At 34.7% G+C, this 17,295-nt stretch overlaps 1 protein-coding gene across 1 annotated transcript in view; it reads left to right on the forward strand.

Moving 5' to 3' along the window:
- Nucleotides 1-1,099: 1,099 nt before the first annotated feature.
- LOC146998324 (uncharacterized) overlaps nt 1,100-17,295 on the forward strand; it is a 161,709-nt gene continuing 145,513 nt past the window's right edge. Inside the window, exon 1 of the mRNA XM_085814067.1 lies at nt 1,100-1,554. Coding sequence (XP_085670193.1) covers nt 1,318-1,554 — 237 coding nt within the window. The 5' untranslated portion in view covers nt 1,100-1,317. The remainder of the gene's footprint in view (nt 1,555-17,295) is intronic.

Here is a 17,295-nt window from a genome sequence, read left to right on the forward strand (position 1 = left end):
AAGTATGTGGTACAGATGAAAATGTTAATTAAAAACAGCTGATAACGTCACAGCAAACTAACACCTGACGTAAATGTTTATATAGTAAGAATGGAAATTAATTTTTCTTCATTTAATGAAGATCCTTTTCATAAAAAGCTTTTCTTCACAATAAAGCTCCAGTAGTAGCCAAGCAATTAAAGACTGCTGATTGCGGGTAGTTCATCCTGGGCTCTAAGCTAGGTGAACGGGTAAAATCATTCGAATCCTTATTTTATGACATTCCAATCCTTATTTTTTATTTCAACTATGCTGACTGCATAGTTGTTTTATGCCGGTTTTTCCAAGTGTAACACGAATAGGAGCCAGTTTCTTTCAGAAAACCCTTCACCATGGCATCCCTCCATTTAAGCTGATAGCCCTCTCGTGCTTTGTCATATTCAAATAGCGTAAAATCTTCAATATAATATTATAAATAAGTACTCAAAGATGACTCCACATTATCAATTAAGAAGCGATCAGTAATTTCGCATTTTACAATGTTTTCACTCATTCCTATATCACTACTGTGTGTTATCATTGATAAAGACCACAGTTTTCAATATTATCTTGTATTAACTTATTAACTTGATATTAACAATAAAGTTGAAGTTATATGCTTTATGGTTATATGGTTTACTTTATGGTTACTTTATGTTATATGGTTTATTTTATGGTTAATATGAACAATAAAGTCGGTTTACCTTATGGTGCATATTAACCATAAAGATAATAAGTTTTCATTATTAACTTATATTAGCTTATTAACTTCATATTACCTTACTAATTCGACATTGGACATATCAGTAAAAATAGATTGCTGTGAAAAATGAATCACTATAGTAATTAATTTACAGTGAAACTCTTTGTACAGTAGTATTAGTTTAAAAAATTCAATAATTTTATGCGGTGTTTACAACGCTGCAGTTTTTTCGCTATGTTTTTTTAAAGACCATACACAACCTTTGACTGTCAAACTGCTTTCAGAATTTTTAAAGTGTTGTTGGCGCATTTTACGCCAACGAATTTCGCCAAATCATTGCCTCCTACGATTGAGGCAGCAGACTGAAAAGAAGAAATCTAACCGGTCTGACGTGAGCAATTACTTGTAACCGAAGATCACAATTAAATTGTATTTTGCTTCACTGTAAATATTTGTATATGATGTTTTTCTAAATAAAATAATTAAAAACGAAGCAGTGAAGCTGGTCCGTCGATAAAAATAACCTTTAAAAAAAATAAGTTTATTCATCTGGCTCCGTCGACCCTGGAGCCTACTTCAGCGGTATCGATATATTAATGAAAAGCAAAGCATCCCTAAAGGGAAAAATAACTAGATTCGAAACTTTTGTGCAAACTGCAAATAATGATGTGGACTTAGTTGAACTTAAAGTTAAACTAAAAAACATTCAAGTTCTTCAAAAGAAAGTTGATGAACTACGAAGTGCGTGCTACGCACAAAGTGAAATGAAAGATGATCTGACCAAAATTGATGACGACTTAAACCAATGTGATGATCGTCTGGAAAAATTGGAGGTAAGAATTGAAATTCTCATTAATTCTTACAATAAGTTAAATTCTGCAAAAGCAGTAAATGTTACTGAAAGTAATGTAGATGAAAATTTTCAAATCAAAACTAAAATCCCAGCGTTAGTTTTGCCTGAATTTTCAGGAAAATATGAAGAATTTAGTTCATTTAAAACTCAATTTGATGATTTAATTACAAATAATGTTCAGCTGAGTCATTCACAGAAATTGTATTATCTAAGATCTTGTCTTACTAATGATGCTAAGCATTTAAGTAGTAACTTTGATAATTTTGAATCTTTGTACAATGCTTTAGAATCTCGCTATGATAATGAACGTCTGATTGTTGACATTCATGTGCAGAATATTTTAAATTTTGAAAAGATTCAATCCGAAAATGCGAAAGATATCAGAAGTATGATTGATTGTATACAAAAGAATTTACGCGCTTTGAAAGTATTAAAATATGAACAGAACAACTTATGTGATGTTTTTCTAATAAATATTCTTCTTCAAAAACTAGATAAAGAATCTAGAAAAAATTTTGAATTATCTCACAAATCGAAAGTAGTTCCAACATTTGACGAGTTTATTAAATTTTTGGAACAGCGTGAATCAGTTTTGTTATCTATAAATAGAAATATTACACCCGGAAGTAGGGTTAATATAAACAAGAATTCCACTCCTTCCCATAAATCGAAGGTTCTTTTGACAAATGAAAATAAAAATCAAAACTGTGTTGTGTGTAGGAGCCTTCATCCTATTTTCCTTTGCGATACATTCTTAAAGTTAAGTGTTCATGAAAGATTAAAATTAATTCGTTCACATAAACTCTGCGAATTATGTCTAAAGCAAAATCATAAGAAAAGTCAGTGTCTCTCGAAATTTAAATGCGCTTGCGGGGAAAAACACAATAAATTAATATGCATGGATAATGAAGGTCATTCGAAGACTCCTTGTCGCTCGGTGACGCCACTTAGACAAAACAAAAGTGAGCTCGATGCCGCCACTTAGACAAAATAAAAGTGAGCTCGATGCCGCCGCTGGAAAAGGTGACTCAGAATTGAAAGCGTTGAGTGTTTTAAGTAACAAGAATAAACAAAAAAGAAAAAGTGTACTTTTTTCTACTGCAGAGATTTATGTCCGTGACGCCAATAATCGAAGAATAAAAATCCGTGCGATTTTAGACAGCGCATCTAATATATGTGTTCTTACAGATAAAATAAGTGAATGCTTAGGAATAAAAAGGGAGAAAATTAAAATGCCTGTTACAGGTCTTAATGGATCAATTCAAAATATTAAATGGAAAGCGAATACATTTATTTCAAATGAAGAATGTACCTTTAATGAACCAGTTGAATTCTTGATTGTAAATAAGATAACAGGACTAACTCCGTGTAATACGTTAGATATTTCGAAAGTAGAAATTCCACAATTTTTAAATTTAGCTGATAAATCATTTTATGAAGCTTCAGAGGTACATGCCCTTATAAGTGCTGATTTATTTTTTAAGGTTTTGAAAAATAATACGTATAAAATAAATGATGATTTATTGTTTAAAGAGTCTGAATTCGGATGGATCGCATGCGGGAAGCTTAACGAAATACAACCTTCTTATCAGGGACATTGTTTTCTTGTGCAAAATGACTCTCTTCAAAATACTTTAAAACTTTTCTTTGATTTAGAGGGACTTGGTATTCGTGATGATCCAGTTTTGCATGAAAAGGATCAGGCAATGGAAATTTTTAATGACACCGTTGAATTTAAAAATGGACGTTATGTAGTACAACTACCTTTTAGGAAACATTATGAAGAATTAGCTGATAATTATTCCTTGGCGCGGCAGCGTTTTCAGAATTTGTGGAGAAGATTTAGTCATGATCCTGAGTTACATCAACAATACCGTGAAATTATTTGTGATTATTTAAAAGAAGGCATAATCAGCATCGTAAATCCTGATACAAAAGAAAATGCTTTAAACAAGCCTATATATTATTTGCCTCATCAGGCTGTGCGGAAAGAAAGTAGTTTAACGTCGAAAACTAGGATCGTCTTTGATGCGGGTAGTCATCAAAATAATGAACTTTCTTTAAATGACTGCTTGTGGCCAGGGGTTAACTTAAATCCAAATCTTTTGGATTTACTAATTAATTTCAGATTGAACAAAATTGCATTTTGTTCAGATGTTAAACAAGCTTTTCTGCAGATACGCCTCTCTGATGAACATAAGGATGCAGTTCGTTTTCTTTGGAGTAGTGATGATCCAAGTGTTGATAAAAGGCCCAATTTACAGATTTACCGTTTCAATCGAGTAACTTTCGGGGTCAGTTCGAGCCCATTCCTGTTAGCAGCTACTATTAGACATCATATTAAAAAATACAAGGAAGATTTTCCCGAAACAGTTGAAATTTTAGACCAGTGTTTTTATGTAGATGATCTCATTTCTGGAAGTGAGGATTTTGAAGAAGCACTTGAAGTATCTAAAAATGCTAAGAAAATTATGGAAGAGGCTGGAATGGTCCTCAGGAAGTGGATTAGCAATAATGCTGAATTAATGGAGAAATGGAAGAATGAAGAATTCGATACCTATCCTGCAGACGCTACTCTCAGCTTGGGCGCACACCAAACTAAAATCTTGGGACTTTCTTGGAAGACGCACGAAGATTATTTAACTATGGATACTAAAAAGCTTTTGGAATTTCTTTCTATGGACAAAAATACGAAACGCTTCTTACTTCAAGCAATAGGGAAGATATTTGATCCTTTAGGATTAATTTCGCCTTTCATCATTCGAGTTAAATGCCTCATCCAAGATCTCTGGAATGAAAAAATTCAGTGGGATGAACCTTTACCAAAGGAAATTGAAAAGGAATGGAAGAAGTGGTGTGCTGAACTTCATCACTTAGAAAATTTGAAAATACCTAGGTTGGTCAATGATTCTGTATCAAAGGAAGATACTGTTGAAATACACAGTTTTTGCGACGCAAGTAAAAAGGCATATGGCGCTGCCATATATTTGAAGGTGAAGACACTCAGTGGAATATCGGTGAAACTCCTAACTTCAAAAAGTCGTGTGGCTCCATTAAACGGTGTAACCTTACCAAGATTAGAACTATTGGGTGTTCTAGTTGCAGCTCGTCTTAGTTCTAAGGTAAAGAGAATCGTGAATCTGCAAAGATCTTCTGTTGAATACCATTGGACAGATTCCAAGATTGCACTTTTTTGGATAAAGGGTGCAAAAACCCGATGGAAGCAATTTGTGGCAAACCGAGTGAACGAAATCACCAGCTTGACAGATCCCAACTCTTTTCATCACTGTGCAGGTAAAGAAAATCCTACCGATCTTCTCTCACGTGGAATGAATGCTGATCCCTTGGTGACAGATTCTAGATGGTGGACAGGTCCAGAATTCTTGATGCCGCCTGACAGTTTCAAGAACTTGCAACCATTTATTCCTGAGATTGAAACCATAGAACAAGTCGAAAAAGAAACTTTGCGGCGAGAAAGGAAAATTCCTTTTGAAGATGAGACTTGTAAAGAGACAGCCCTGCTAAATGACAGCTCTCAACATTTTATTGTGGACGACCTCTTAGAACTTTCAAACAATTATTATAAAATTAACCATGTTTTGTCTTATATTTTCAGGTTTATTTTGAATTGCAGGAATAAGGTAAAAAACACAGGACCACTGTCAGTGGAGGAGGTAAGAGAAGCCGAAGAAGTGTTGATTAAGCATGAACAACGAGTTCTCCTTGAAGGAAAGAAACTGCCAAGTAATATTTCGAATTTATTTCCGTTTTTTGATGACAAAGGAATAGTACGTGTAGGAGGAAGGCTGAAGAATGCTTCAGTGCCATATTCTCAAAGACATCCTCCTATTTTACCTAAGGGTTCAAGATTAAGTAAAATTTATTTTGAAAGTTTACACAGAAAATTATTTCATGTTGGACCACAAGGTCTGCTAAATGCAGTGCGCTTGAAGTTTTGGCCTTTAGGTGGCCGTAGTCTCGCACGCAAAACAGTACATCAATGTGTAACGTGTTATGTAGAGAAATTACCGGATAGCGTTATAAAAATTAGGTGAATGATTTTATGATTTATGGAAATTTAAATTTTATTTTGATTCTGAATTATTTAATTTAAGGCTTTAATTTTGGGGAAAAACAGATGCTTCTGGAAATATTATTTAGTTTAAAAGAGTATTATTTATTTTCCTCTATTTGTAAATCTTGTACAAACTTTTATTCATTGTGAAAGAAGCAGGGAAAGGGAGGCAATTTTCGCCAAGTCATGATTTCGCGCGCTTTAGAATGTTCGAGAAAGAATTTTCATTGTTAGTTGACCTTAAGAGAGGAAAGTACGTGACGGAAAGGTCAAAGGTTGCTACTTGTCTTTCAATGTAAGTCATTCAGGTTTTTGGCGATTGAGGGTCCGGTTGTTGGCTAAGTGAAGAAGGGCGCGCATGCGCGATCACCCTTTTTTTCCGCATTCTGGAGTTGAAAACGAAGATTTTGCCATAATTAAGGGTAACTGAAGAGGTTACAGATTAAATATCAGTTTATTCAATTACAACACAATAAGAAAAATCTTAACCTCATCTGAGAGTCTGTTCATTTAAATTCATAAAAAAACTTAAGGTTTGTCTGGTGATTTAAAAGAAAGGAAAGGGAAACAATTTATGGCCTGAGAGTTAAATTTTAGATTCGACGTTGTTTTTACTGCTAAGGACGTTTTTGGAAAAACTTGCCTAAAGTTCCAACACACCAAAAAAAATAATACTTATCTTGAGTGGACATCTTGAAGTGGAGGAGAGCTCATATCTTAGCTCTATCCTTACGTCACTTGGCAAATCCGCAAGCCAGAGACTCGAACGGCACGACAATAAATTACATCAGCTATACCGTCCAATCTTACGCCTGCTACTGGTTTCCATAGAAGAAAATTATTCCCACTGGAAGCAAGAGAACAGCTTACACCGCACGGCTGTCTGCCTAGACTCTCAGCTCCACCAAGGAAAACGTAGACAATTAAGCTAGGCATTTTAGAGAACGGCTAACGCAGGCTTCCAGTTGACTAAGGTGACATAATTCCTTCTGTTTTCAAGTCGGAGTTCAGAGGACATCGTCCTGACTTTTGCCGATACAGATAGAGACCCAAGTCTCTGTTAATTTTTTTGTTATTCGCTCAACAGTTTTTTTTTCTTCGCATTTTTGAGAAAACCCGCGGCCGGGGAGCATAATTGCCGCTCCCCGCCGGAAGCACTGCTCGATGCCGACTAAATCTTTTCCTTTCTCCTTCGCAACACTCACAAGTTTTTTTCTCAGTCTCCGTCAACAAGTCCGTCAAGCCCGAAAGTCAGCGAATCCAAGCAGTGAGTGCCTAAGCGAGTCAAGAGTAAGTGTGTCTCGCCTCTTAACCAAACGCGGCCGGGGAGCATATTTGCCGCTCCCCGCCGGAAAACATCCCGCTTCGTAATTACATTTTGTCCAGCAAGCCCGAAAATCAGCGAGTCAGTCAGAGAGTCAGCCAAAAAAAAGTATGTCCAACTCAAATTTCCTTCTTCTCCTTCACCAAACGGGCTCCCACTATGGCTTCACTTATCGCCCCCTTAATTATGGCAAAATCTTCGTTTTCAACTCCAGAATGCGGAAAAAAAGGGTGATCGCGCATGCGCGCCCTTCTTCACTTAGCCAACAACCGGACCCTCAATCGCCAAAAACCTGAATGACTTACATTGAAAGACAAGTAGCAACCTTTGACCTTTCCGTCACGTACTTTCCTCTCTTAAGGTCAACTAACAATGAAAATTCTTTCTCAAACATTCTAAAGCGCGCGAAATCATGACTTGGCGAAAATTGCCTCCCTTTCCCTGCTTTTTCACAATGCATAAAAGTTTGTACAAGATTTACAAATAGAGGAAAATAAATAATACTCTTTTAAACTAAATAATATTTCCAGAAGCATCTGTTTTTCCCCAAAATTAAAGCCTTAAATTAAATAATTCAGAATCAAAATAAAATTTAAATTTCCATAAATCATAAAATCATTCACCTAATTTTTATAACGCTATCCGGTAATTTCTCTACATAACAAACGTGCTTTAAATGTAAGCCCACTCTTTCTTCACAAATTATGGGTAATTTGCCTAGTGAAAGAGTTAATGTTTCAGCTCCATTTTCTATTACAGGTATTGATTTATGTGGCCCTTATTTAGTGAAATTTAAAAATCAACGTAAAGGTATTCTGAATAAATTGTATATTTGTATTTTTATATGTTTCGCAACAAAAGCCATCCATCTTGAGACATTAACAGATTTGACTTCCGATGCTTTAATTGCAACACTTAAATGTTTTACAAGTAGACGTGGCAAATGTTTCAAAATTTATACCGACAATGCTACTAACTTTGTTGGAGCGAATTCAAAATTGAAAAAATTTTATAAGCTCATTAATTTCCCAGACAAAGAATTAGCTAATCATTTTTCGCAAGAAAATATAGATTGGAATTTTATTCCACCCAAATCGCCTCACTTCGGCGGACTTTGGGAAGCTGGGATAAAATCGGTGAAGTACCATCTTAAACGTAGGATTGGCAATTTTCATTTCACTTACGAAGAATCTGAAACGATTGTCATTCAGATAGAAGGAATATTAAATTCGCGACCGCTTACTCCTCTTTCTAGTGATTCAGAAAGTTTCGAAGTTCTGATGCCAGGTCATTTCTTGATAGGGCGACCTATAACAGCAATTTCTGAGCCGTTTTTAACGGATTTAAAGGAAAACCGCTTAAGTCATTGGCAAAAAACTATACAATTTATTTGGAAAAGATGGAAGTCTGATTACTTGAATACTTTACAATCTAGATCAAAATGGATGGTTGAAAAAAATGATCTGATGATCGGCCAAATGGTTTTGATTAAAGAAGATTTTCTGCCAATTAACAATTGGATTTTAGGGCGAATAACATCATTGTACCACGGTTCTGATGGAAAAGTTCGTACCAAAACAGGGGACTTTAAAAGGACAATTAATAAAATAGCTGTATTGCCTATTGAAGTTTAGCAACTTGTGAATTATGTTACTCAGTTGTTAGTAATTATATTGAAAATTATTTTTCTCAATAATTTTGTATTCATGTTTTGTTCACTTATTTTATATTTTTCTATACATATTTTATACTTGTTTACATGAATAACTGAAACTTTAATATTGGTATTTCATAATTAAATTTATGTTAAGTTCTTGCATGTGAACATAGCAATGCCGGGCGGGATGTTGGCGCATTTTACGCCAACGAATTTCGCCAAATCATTGCCTCCTACGATTGAGGCAGCAGACTGAAAAGAAGAAATCTAACCGGTCTGACGTGAGCAATTACTTGTAACCGAAGCTCACAATTAAATTGTATTTTGCTTCACTGTAAATATTTGTATATGATGTTTTTCTAAATAAAATAATTAAAAACGAAGCAGTGAAGCTGGTCCGTCGATAAAAATAACCTTTAAAAAAAATAAGTGTAGTCAAGTGTCTTTCGCACCGAGACGACGGACTACCTTGTTCTCTCCATATATACATGCTATTAAACTGCAGCTTAAGCTTAAAAATTTTGAAATCCAAATTTTAATAAACAGGTATTTGTGAGCATTTTTGAAACTTTCGTGAATGTTTTACTAGAAGCATATTAACGTGTCTTATTAATGAAACTTCGTTACCTTGTTGGTTGGTGCAATACCTTATTAACATGTGAAGACTGAGATAGTTATCAGCTCATAAAATTTTAAATTAGGTCAGAAGTTATTAATTTTATCTTTTTAATAGCGGTATTACTAAGTCATAATCTATTCTTTGTCTTCACAACATTGTTTTGAATAATGATAACGAAATTGCGCAATAAATACCGAAAACGACGCCTTTCTATTCAGGCGGCGAAGTCATAGAACAAACGCCTCGATCCCACCTGGCGTTTCGGAAAGTGAAACGTGCTTTCGAATTCTGTTTTCGTTCAACTTCTTTTTGTCGTAGAGATTTGGCGAGTGACGTCACAACAGTTGGTAGAAGGTTACCCGAGGTCAACCAACTCAGGTGGTTGCAAAGGCCATTGGCCACCTAATGGCAAATGCCGAATAGAGGACCGCATTTGGCGCTGAAGCGCGCTATCTCTTGTCTTGAATCAGACTGATCACGACGATGAAATGAAAAATAAAAAAAGTGGAGAAGACAGTTTATTGAGGAGTAACGCACTTTACGACTCTCCTACATTTTTAATGGGACGGAAGCTACACCCACTACAGCTGGGCGTAGCTGCCAATTTCCTCATGTTCTTAAAAGTTTTTTCTCCTCTATGGAAGTCATTCCATCTCACGAAATTCTTCGTCTCAGGAAATTGGCTGGTATCACATGTTGAAGAAAGTGAGCTAGAGTTTTTATGCAGGCTTTTCATATTTTTTTCGAATAAAGCTATGGAATGCTAAATTGATTTACAATGAATACATCCTGAGATGAACATATTATAGTTTATATAGTTATAATATAGCTTTTACTCTGATTTCTGGTAACTTAACGTACGCCATTTTAAAGAACAAGTTTGCTGCACAGTTAGCTATATTATGTGATATTTATTTTTTAGAAACTGTAGAAGTGGAATCGGATAACAAGGCAACAGTTCTCAAACGTAATTTGCGTTGGTTATTCCGGCATGATATTGTACTAAGATGCACACTCTGTACTAAATTTTCTGAAGCCTATAGAAACAGTATAACTATGGTCTTACTACGACTTTGACAATTGTAAACAAAAGCAAAATATCTTTTCTAATTCTTGCAGTTGCCATTCATCGATAATTCAATTTTTTAATATTGTTTGTTTAACCTGCTGGCGCATCGCACCTCTATTGCCCGACTGAACTGTTGGTGCAAACAGAGTTTAAATTGCGCCGGGGCTCACCGGAGCCTGGCCCCAGTGCTTCTTAGTTTTTGTGAAAAATCATAATTCTAGCCGGAGCGCACCGGAAACCTAAATAAGAAGGCTCCTGCACTTCTTTTATGTAAATGAACAACAATTTCAGAAGAAATCTGATCTCAAAAATTTTATTTTTAGCAATAAACTTATATTAAAAATCCCTTGTTAAATTTTAATATTTTATCTCTTTACATTTTATTCAATTTTAAATAATTATTTAATTACTTTAATCTTTAAATACATTTAATAAATAATAATACATTAATTATTAATTAATTTTTTATTATTTATCGAATACTAATTAATACATATTAATTATTAATCTCAAATAATTCGATAGTAATTAACTATTAAATTGTTACAGTATTAATGATTTTAACAGTCATTTTGTTTATTTATTTACTCTTGTTCCTGTTTGCTAATCTTCTTGAGTTTGAGGGCTTTGTCATTTCTAATTTTAGAAATTAAGCCCTGGATGAAAGCATCACGTGGTTTTATTTCTTATTCGTAAGCCTTATGTCAGAGAAAAGTGGGACGCAGATGTGTTAGATCCTATCTGCTTACCAATCAATTTTGCTTTTACAATTGAAAATTTATAAATGGTTCTAGTAGTACTGTCTGTACAATTTTCTTGATTGTTCTCTCGAATAGGACTGAAATTCAGATACTCGAGGATCCTTGTCCTAATTCAAATTACAGTCTTCTTGCTCGCGAAATTCTGAGTCGGTCTGCCCGGTGGTATTTGCGTGCTGCAGAAGCAAATATTTCCATAATATTGCTCATTTAAACATTAGGCTAAAACAAAAGTATTAACTGCAAAGCTAGATAGACTCATATGTAACACTGCATGCGATGTAAACACACGTACACGTAAAAAGTCATGAATTACATTTACAAGTCGTTTTGAGGAACTATGGTCATATAGTTTTTGTCAAAAGAATTTTTTCTTCTTCTATAGATTTTGGCATATAGGTTTTGTTCTTCGTTTTTACCCCGAAAGGGTGTTAGTCCAGAAGGGCTCGAAACGGCATTTTGCGACGAATCACTAAAAGCGTTGAATCACTTTTTAAATTGTTGCCATAAAATATTATCGCCCTGTATTATGTTTGAAGAAACTAAATGATGAAGAATCTGCATGAATGTATGTGGTTTCTCGCATTATGAAAAAACAACGGTACCTAGAGCCATCAAATTTTGAATAACATAGACCATCGCCCGAGCAGAGGCACCTGGAAGCCCGAATTTTGAATTTCGAATTTGTTTTATTATATATTTACCATTTTATAAAAGCTAATAAATTTTATATTAACAAACTCAACACAATTTGAAAGAGAGCCATGGCAACACTCTGTACGGAATGAAACATTTTTATCTCCAGCTCACAAAACTGTCTATCTGAAATTCTGAAGACATAATGCGAGAAACGTACATGCATTCTTGCAGATTCTTCATTATTTAAATTCTTTAAATATAATGCAATGCTGTAATATTTGGTGGCAACAGTTTGAAAAGTGAAACGCCGTTTTATAGTGGACGACGCAAAATGTCGAAATGAATTATTAGCCCTTCTGGACAAATTGCCCCTTTGGGCTAATAAATTTATAAAGATTTAAGATTATATGAATTTACTTTTTGTTTACATTTCTTGCATTTTGTACTATTTTTCGCCGCTTTTTTTCTTATAGAACTTTTTCACTTTGTAGAGACATTAGGTTATTTCGAAGCAGGAGACGTGAAAAATAAGAAATGCCAATAAGAATACGGGGCGTATTCGGACCTCGGACCTCTCGAATACTAGCCGAGCATGCTGACCATTACACCACGAAGGCATACTAAGAAGGTGGGAGAAATACCTTATATATTCCCCCTTTTAAAGGGCGACTGGCGATTAGGGGATCCAATAGCCAAATCCTGGTGGTGGAGAATCATCATCCATCATCATGGAGAATCACCATCCATCATCATGGAGAATCATCATCATCCTTTTTTTAGTTCGGGTGCCATTGTAGAATTATTAGGTTATTTCGAAGCTGAAGATGTGAAAAATGAGCAGTGCCCTCGCCGGGACTCGAATCTCTCGAATACGCGCCGAACGTGCTGATTATTATATCACGAAGGCGGGAGAAATGCCTTATATACTTTTCCTTTTAAAGGGCGACTGGGGATTAGGAGACCCAATAGCCAAATCCTGGTGGTGGAGAATCATCATTCATCACCCTTTTTAAGTTCGGGCGCCACTGTAGAATTATTAGATTATTTCGAAGCAGAAGACGTGAAAAATGAGCAGTGCCCTCGTCGGAACTCGAACCTCTGACCTCTCGAATACGCGCCGAGCGTGCTGACCATTACACCACGAAGGCATGCTAAGAAGGCGGGAGAAATACCTTATAACTTACTAATTCAGAAGTCAAACAACAAAAATCAGCGTTATACCTACAAAATTTTCACAGGACTAGTTTCGATGGTTTTACCGAACCATTATCTTCAGCTGCAAAACCGCAAATGTACAAGATAGGAAATAATGATTAGATAAGATAAGAAAGCCTGAACAAGAATAAGCAAGTGGCGCCATCTGTTGGCGAAACCAGAACTAAAACATAATTTCTCTAAAAGCCGAAGGCAAATTTGGATTGGAATTAGGATCGTTAACTAGAACAGAAAGATTTTTATGAATGTGAAATGCCTCTAGAAAATCCAGTTCTCCAATGGAAGATGTTTTTTGAATAATTTTGGCAGCAGAAAAATTGAAAGTGTGATTTTCGGACCAGCAATGTTGAGCAACAGAAGACTTCTGTGTTTCCTTTTTTTCTAACATATGCCTCATGTTCTTTGACGCGAAATTTTAAGGCTCTCTTAGTTTGGCCAATGTAAATTAAACCACACTGGCAAGGAATCCTATAAATACCCCAGGAATTCATATCCGGAATGGGGTCCTTGAGTATAGAAGTTGGAATTTTATTGATGGGAGAATAAACAACCCGAAAGTTAAATTTCTGCAAAATATGTGCAACTTTATAGCTAATTGATGGAAAGAAGGGAATGACAACAGAATTTTTATAATCTCCTAAAATAAGAGTGTGGCTTTTAGTGTGTTCAGATGAGAATTTTTTAACTGCTTGATTAATAATTTTGGGTGAAAAGCCCCTGTCAATAGCTATTGCTTTTAAATAATTTAGTTCTTCATCAAGGGCTAGTTTGGAGGAGCAAACTTGAAGAGCACGGAAAACATAGGAATAAAATGAAGCTAACTTTTGTTTAGTCGGATGACATGATTTAAAGTGTGGTGGAAGGCAAACCGATGAAGGTTTACGGTAAACTGTAGTACTGAAGTTGGATGTGTTACGTGTGACCAGAATGTCGAGAAACGGAAGGGAATTGCAAGTCTCAAGTTCAAAAGTGAACTGAATAGCAGGATCAATAGAATTCATTGTTGAAAGAACTTTATTTAAATACCCTAAATAAAGTTCTTTCAACAATGAATTCTATTGATCCTGCTATTCAGTTCACTTTTGAACTTGAGACTTACAATTCCCTTCCGTTTCTCGACATTCTGGTCACACGTAACACATCCAACTTCAGTACTACAGTTTACCGTAAACCTTCATCGGTTTGCCTTCCACCACACTTTAAATCATGTCATCCGACTAAACAAAAGTTAGCTTCATTTTATTCCTATGTTTTCCGTGCTCTTCAAGTTTGCTCCTCCAAACTAGCCCTTGATGAAGAACTAAATTATTTAAAAGCAATAGCTATTGACAGGGGCTTTTCACCCAACATTATTAATCAAGCAGTTAAAAAATTCTCATCTGAACACACTAAAAGCCACACTCTTATTTTAGGAGATTATAAAAATTCTGTTGTCATTCCCTTCTTTCCATCAATTAGCTATAAAGTGGCACGTATTTTGCAGAAATTTAACTTTCGGGTTGTTTATTCTCCCATCAATAAAATTCCAACTTCTATACTCAAGGACCCCATTCCGGATATGAATTCCTGGGGTATTTATAGGATTCCTTGCCAGTGTGGTTTAATTTACATTGGCCAAACTAAGAGAGCCTTAAAATTTCGCGTCAAAGAACATGAGGCATATGTTAGAAAAAAAGGAAACACAGAAGTCTTCTGTTGCTCAACATTGCTGGTCCGAAAATCACACTTTCAATTTTTCTGCTGCCAAAATTATTCAAAAAACATCTTCCATTGGAGAACTGGATTTTCTAGAGGCATTTCACATTCATAAAAATCTTTCTGTTCTAGTTAACGATCCTAATTCCAATCCAAATTTGCCTTCGGCTTTTAGAGAAATTATGTTTTAGTTCTGGTTTCGCCAACAGATGGCGCCACTTGCTTATTCTTGTTCAGGCTTTCTTATCTTATCTAATCATTATTTCCTATCTTGTACATTTGCGGTTTTGCAGCTGAAGATGATGGTTCGGTAAAACCATCGAAACTAGTCCTGTGAAAATTTTGTAGGTATAACGCTGATTTTTGTTGTTTGACTTCTGAATTAGTATTTATTCGGCGTGTTATTGTGTCTTACCTTATAACTTAGTTGCATAAAGTGATTTTTTTTTTTTTTAGTCCAAAAGGATTTGAATCCCGAAGGACTATTAGTTTCGTTTTGGCATTTTGCGTCGGACTCATAAATGTCGGTTCACTTTTCAAACTGTTGCCACAAAATGTTAGAGTCCTGCATTATATTTGAAGAAATTAAATAATGAAAAATCTGCATAAATGTATGTATATTTCTCGTATTGTGATAAAACAACGGTACATAGAATCATCGAATTTTGAATAACGTAATCCTTCAACGAATATGAGCATGTGGAAGACCAAATTTGAAATTTGAAATTTGTTTTATGATCGATTTCCTATTTTTTAAAACTTTGACGAATTTTTGATTAACAAACTCAAGGATTTCAAAGCGAGCAATGGCAACGTTGTGCAGAAAAAACATTTTTATCTCCAGCGCGTGAGTCTCTGTATCGGAAATTCTAAAGATATGCTCGTTTTAAAACTATTTTGCGATATTGCTGTTGCACTGGATCTTATGGTTTAAGTGCGAGGAACATGATATTTAATAAAGAAAGGTAACACACAAAATGTTAAAAAACGCCCCTTTGGACGTAATTTAAAATCTGAAACATTTCAGAATTTTTTTATTTTTTTTATTTTGAAGCTCATACCTTTTTATATTTCTTTTTTTATATTTCTTTTTTCGCTATACAGCGTAAACATTTTTTTTTTATATATAAGTAAGCTTAAATTTTTAGTTTGATTTAGGAGGTCTTATAACGTGACTATAATGCTCGACAAACTCTGCGTTATAAAGAGAAAGTGCTATATCTTTTCTTCGATTAGGTTTTAAAGTTATGGCGAAAAGATTTATGTATATTCCAATAAAAACTGGAAGCTGGAATTATTCTGAGTAATCCTCTTATAAATAATCCATTTGAAGAGAAAATATTCATCATTACTTTCTTTCAACAAGAACAAAGTATCCGATAATTTAGACGCAGGAGAAAGGCCAGGGACACTCTCATCTTTCTCAAAGCCATTATCTCTATTGCCGTGAGGCTGGAAAAGAAGGTTTCCAAAGCAATTTCCGAACTCATTAAGCGAAGAAATACGTGTAAGTAATTCAGATACAACATACAATGGCTGCTTTCTTTGGAATCTTATTCTTGTTTAATGTGAGTGTTGAGGGTAAGAAAAATGCAAATTAAATCGGAGTGGTATGTGGCGTCAGATGCAGACAAGTGATTTGCCTAAAGTGGAAAAGAATTTAATGAATGAAGCTTCATTTAACGCTTAAATACGAATTTTTATAGTGAATACTTTTGGATAAGTTTTATGATCCATTACTATCAATCAGCAAACCATAATTGTTCGCAGAATGGAGAATTTTACAGGGCTGTTAGAAAAAAAATTTGTATTCAAAGCCAAGCAATTCTGATATGTAAAAAGAATTTCACGTTCTTTAAATATTATTATTTAAATATAATTTTAGATTGATAGCATTACTTTAACAGCGATGTTTCTGAATCACTATTAAAGTTCTCACCATAGCAGCAGAAAGATTCAGATATAATTCTTTCATTTTGTTTAAATGACATCGGTGATCAGAAGCAAATTGTTTTCTAATTTTTTATTTTTATCCCAAAAGGGCGGTAGCCCAGAAGGGTTATTAGTCTCAAAACGGCATTTCGCGGCTTTGCACTGCGAATCTCTTTTTAATTATTGCTAGCAAATATTATCGCATTGTATTATATTTAAAAAAATTAAATAATGAAGAATCTGCATGAATGTATGGTATGTTTCTCGCTTTGTGATAAAACAACAAAAACAGCCATCAAATTTTGAATAATGTAATCTTTCACTGAATATCCGCATCTAGAAGCCCGAATTTGGAATTTGAAATTTGTCTGTTATCGATTTCATATCTTGCAACACTTTAACGAATATTCGATTAACAAACTCAACGATTTCAAAGCGAGCAATGGCAACACTGTACGAAATATATATATATATATATTTGTATCTCAAGCGCGTGAGACTGTGTATCTGCATAAATGTATGCATGTTTCTCGCATTGTGATAAAGCAACGGTACCTAGAGCCATCAAAGTTTGAATAACGTAACGTCTCCATCCGAATATGGGCATCTGGAAACCCTAATTAAGTATATGCTACACAATATATAGCTTACGGCCCTCACTTTCTTGCAGCCCCCAAATTGAAATATTGTATAAATAGTATTAAAATATATTGCAATGGACTTATAAAGGACCTTTTA

This window comes from Stegodyphus dumicola, chromosome 3 (genome assembly GCF_044657685.1).
Source record: "Stegodyphus dumicola isolate Sdum_Otavi_A_Nest chromosome 3, ASM4465768v1".
Lineage (NCBI taxonomy): Eukaryota > Metazoa > Arthropoda > Arachnida > Araneae > Eresidae > Stegodyphus > Stegodyphus dumicola.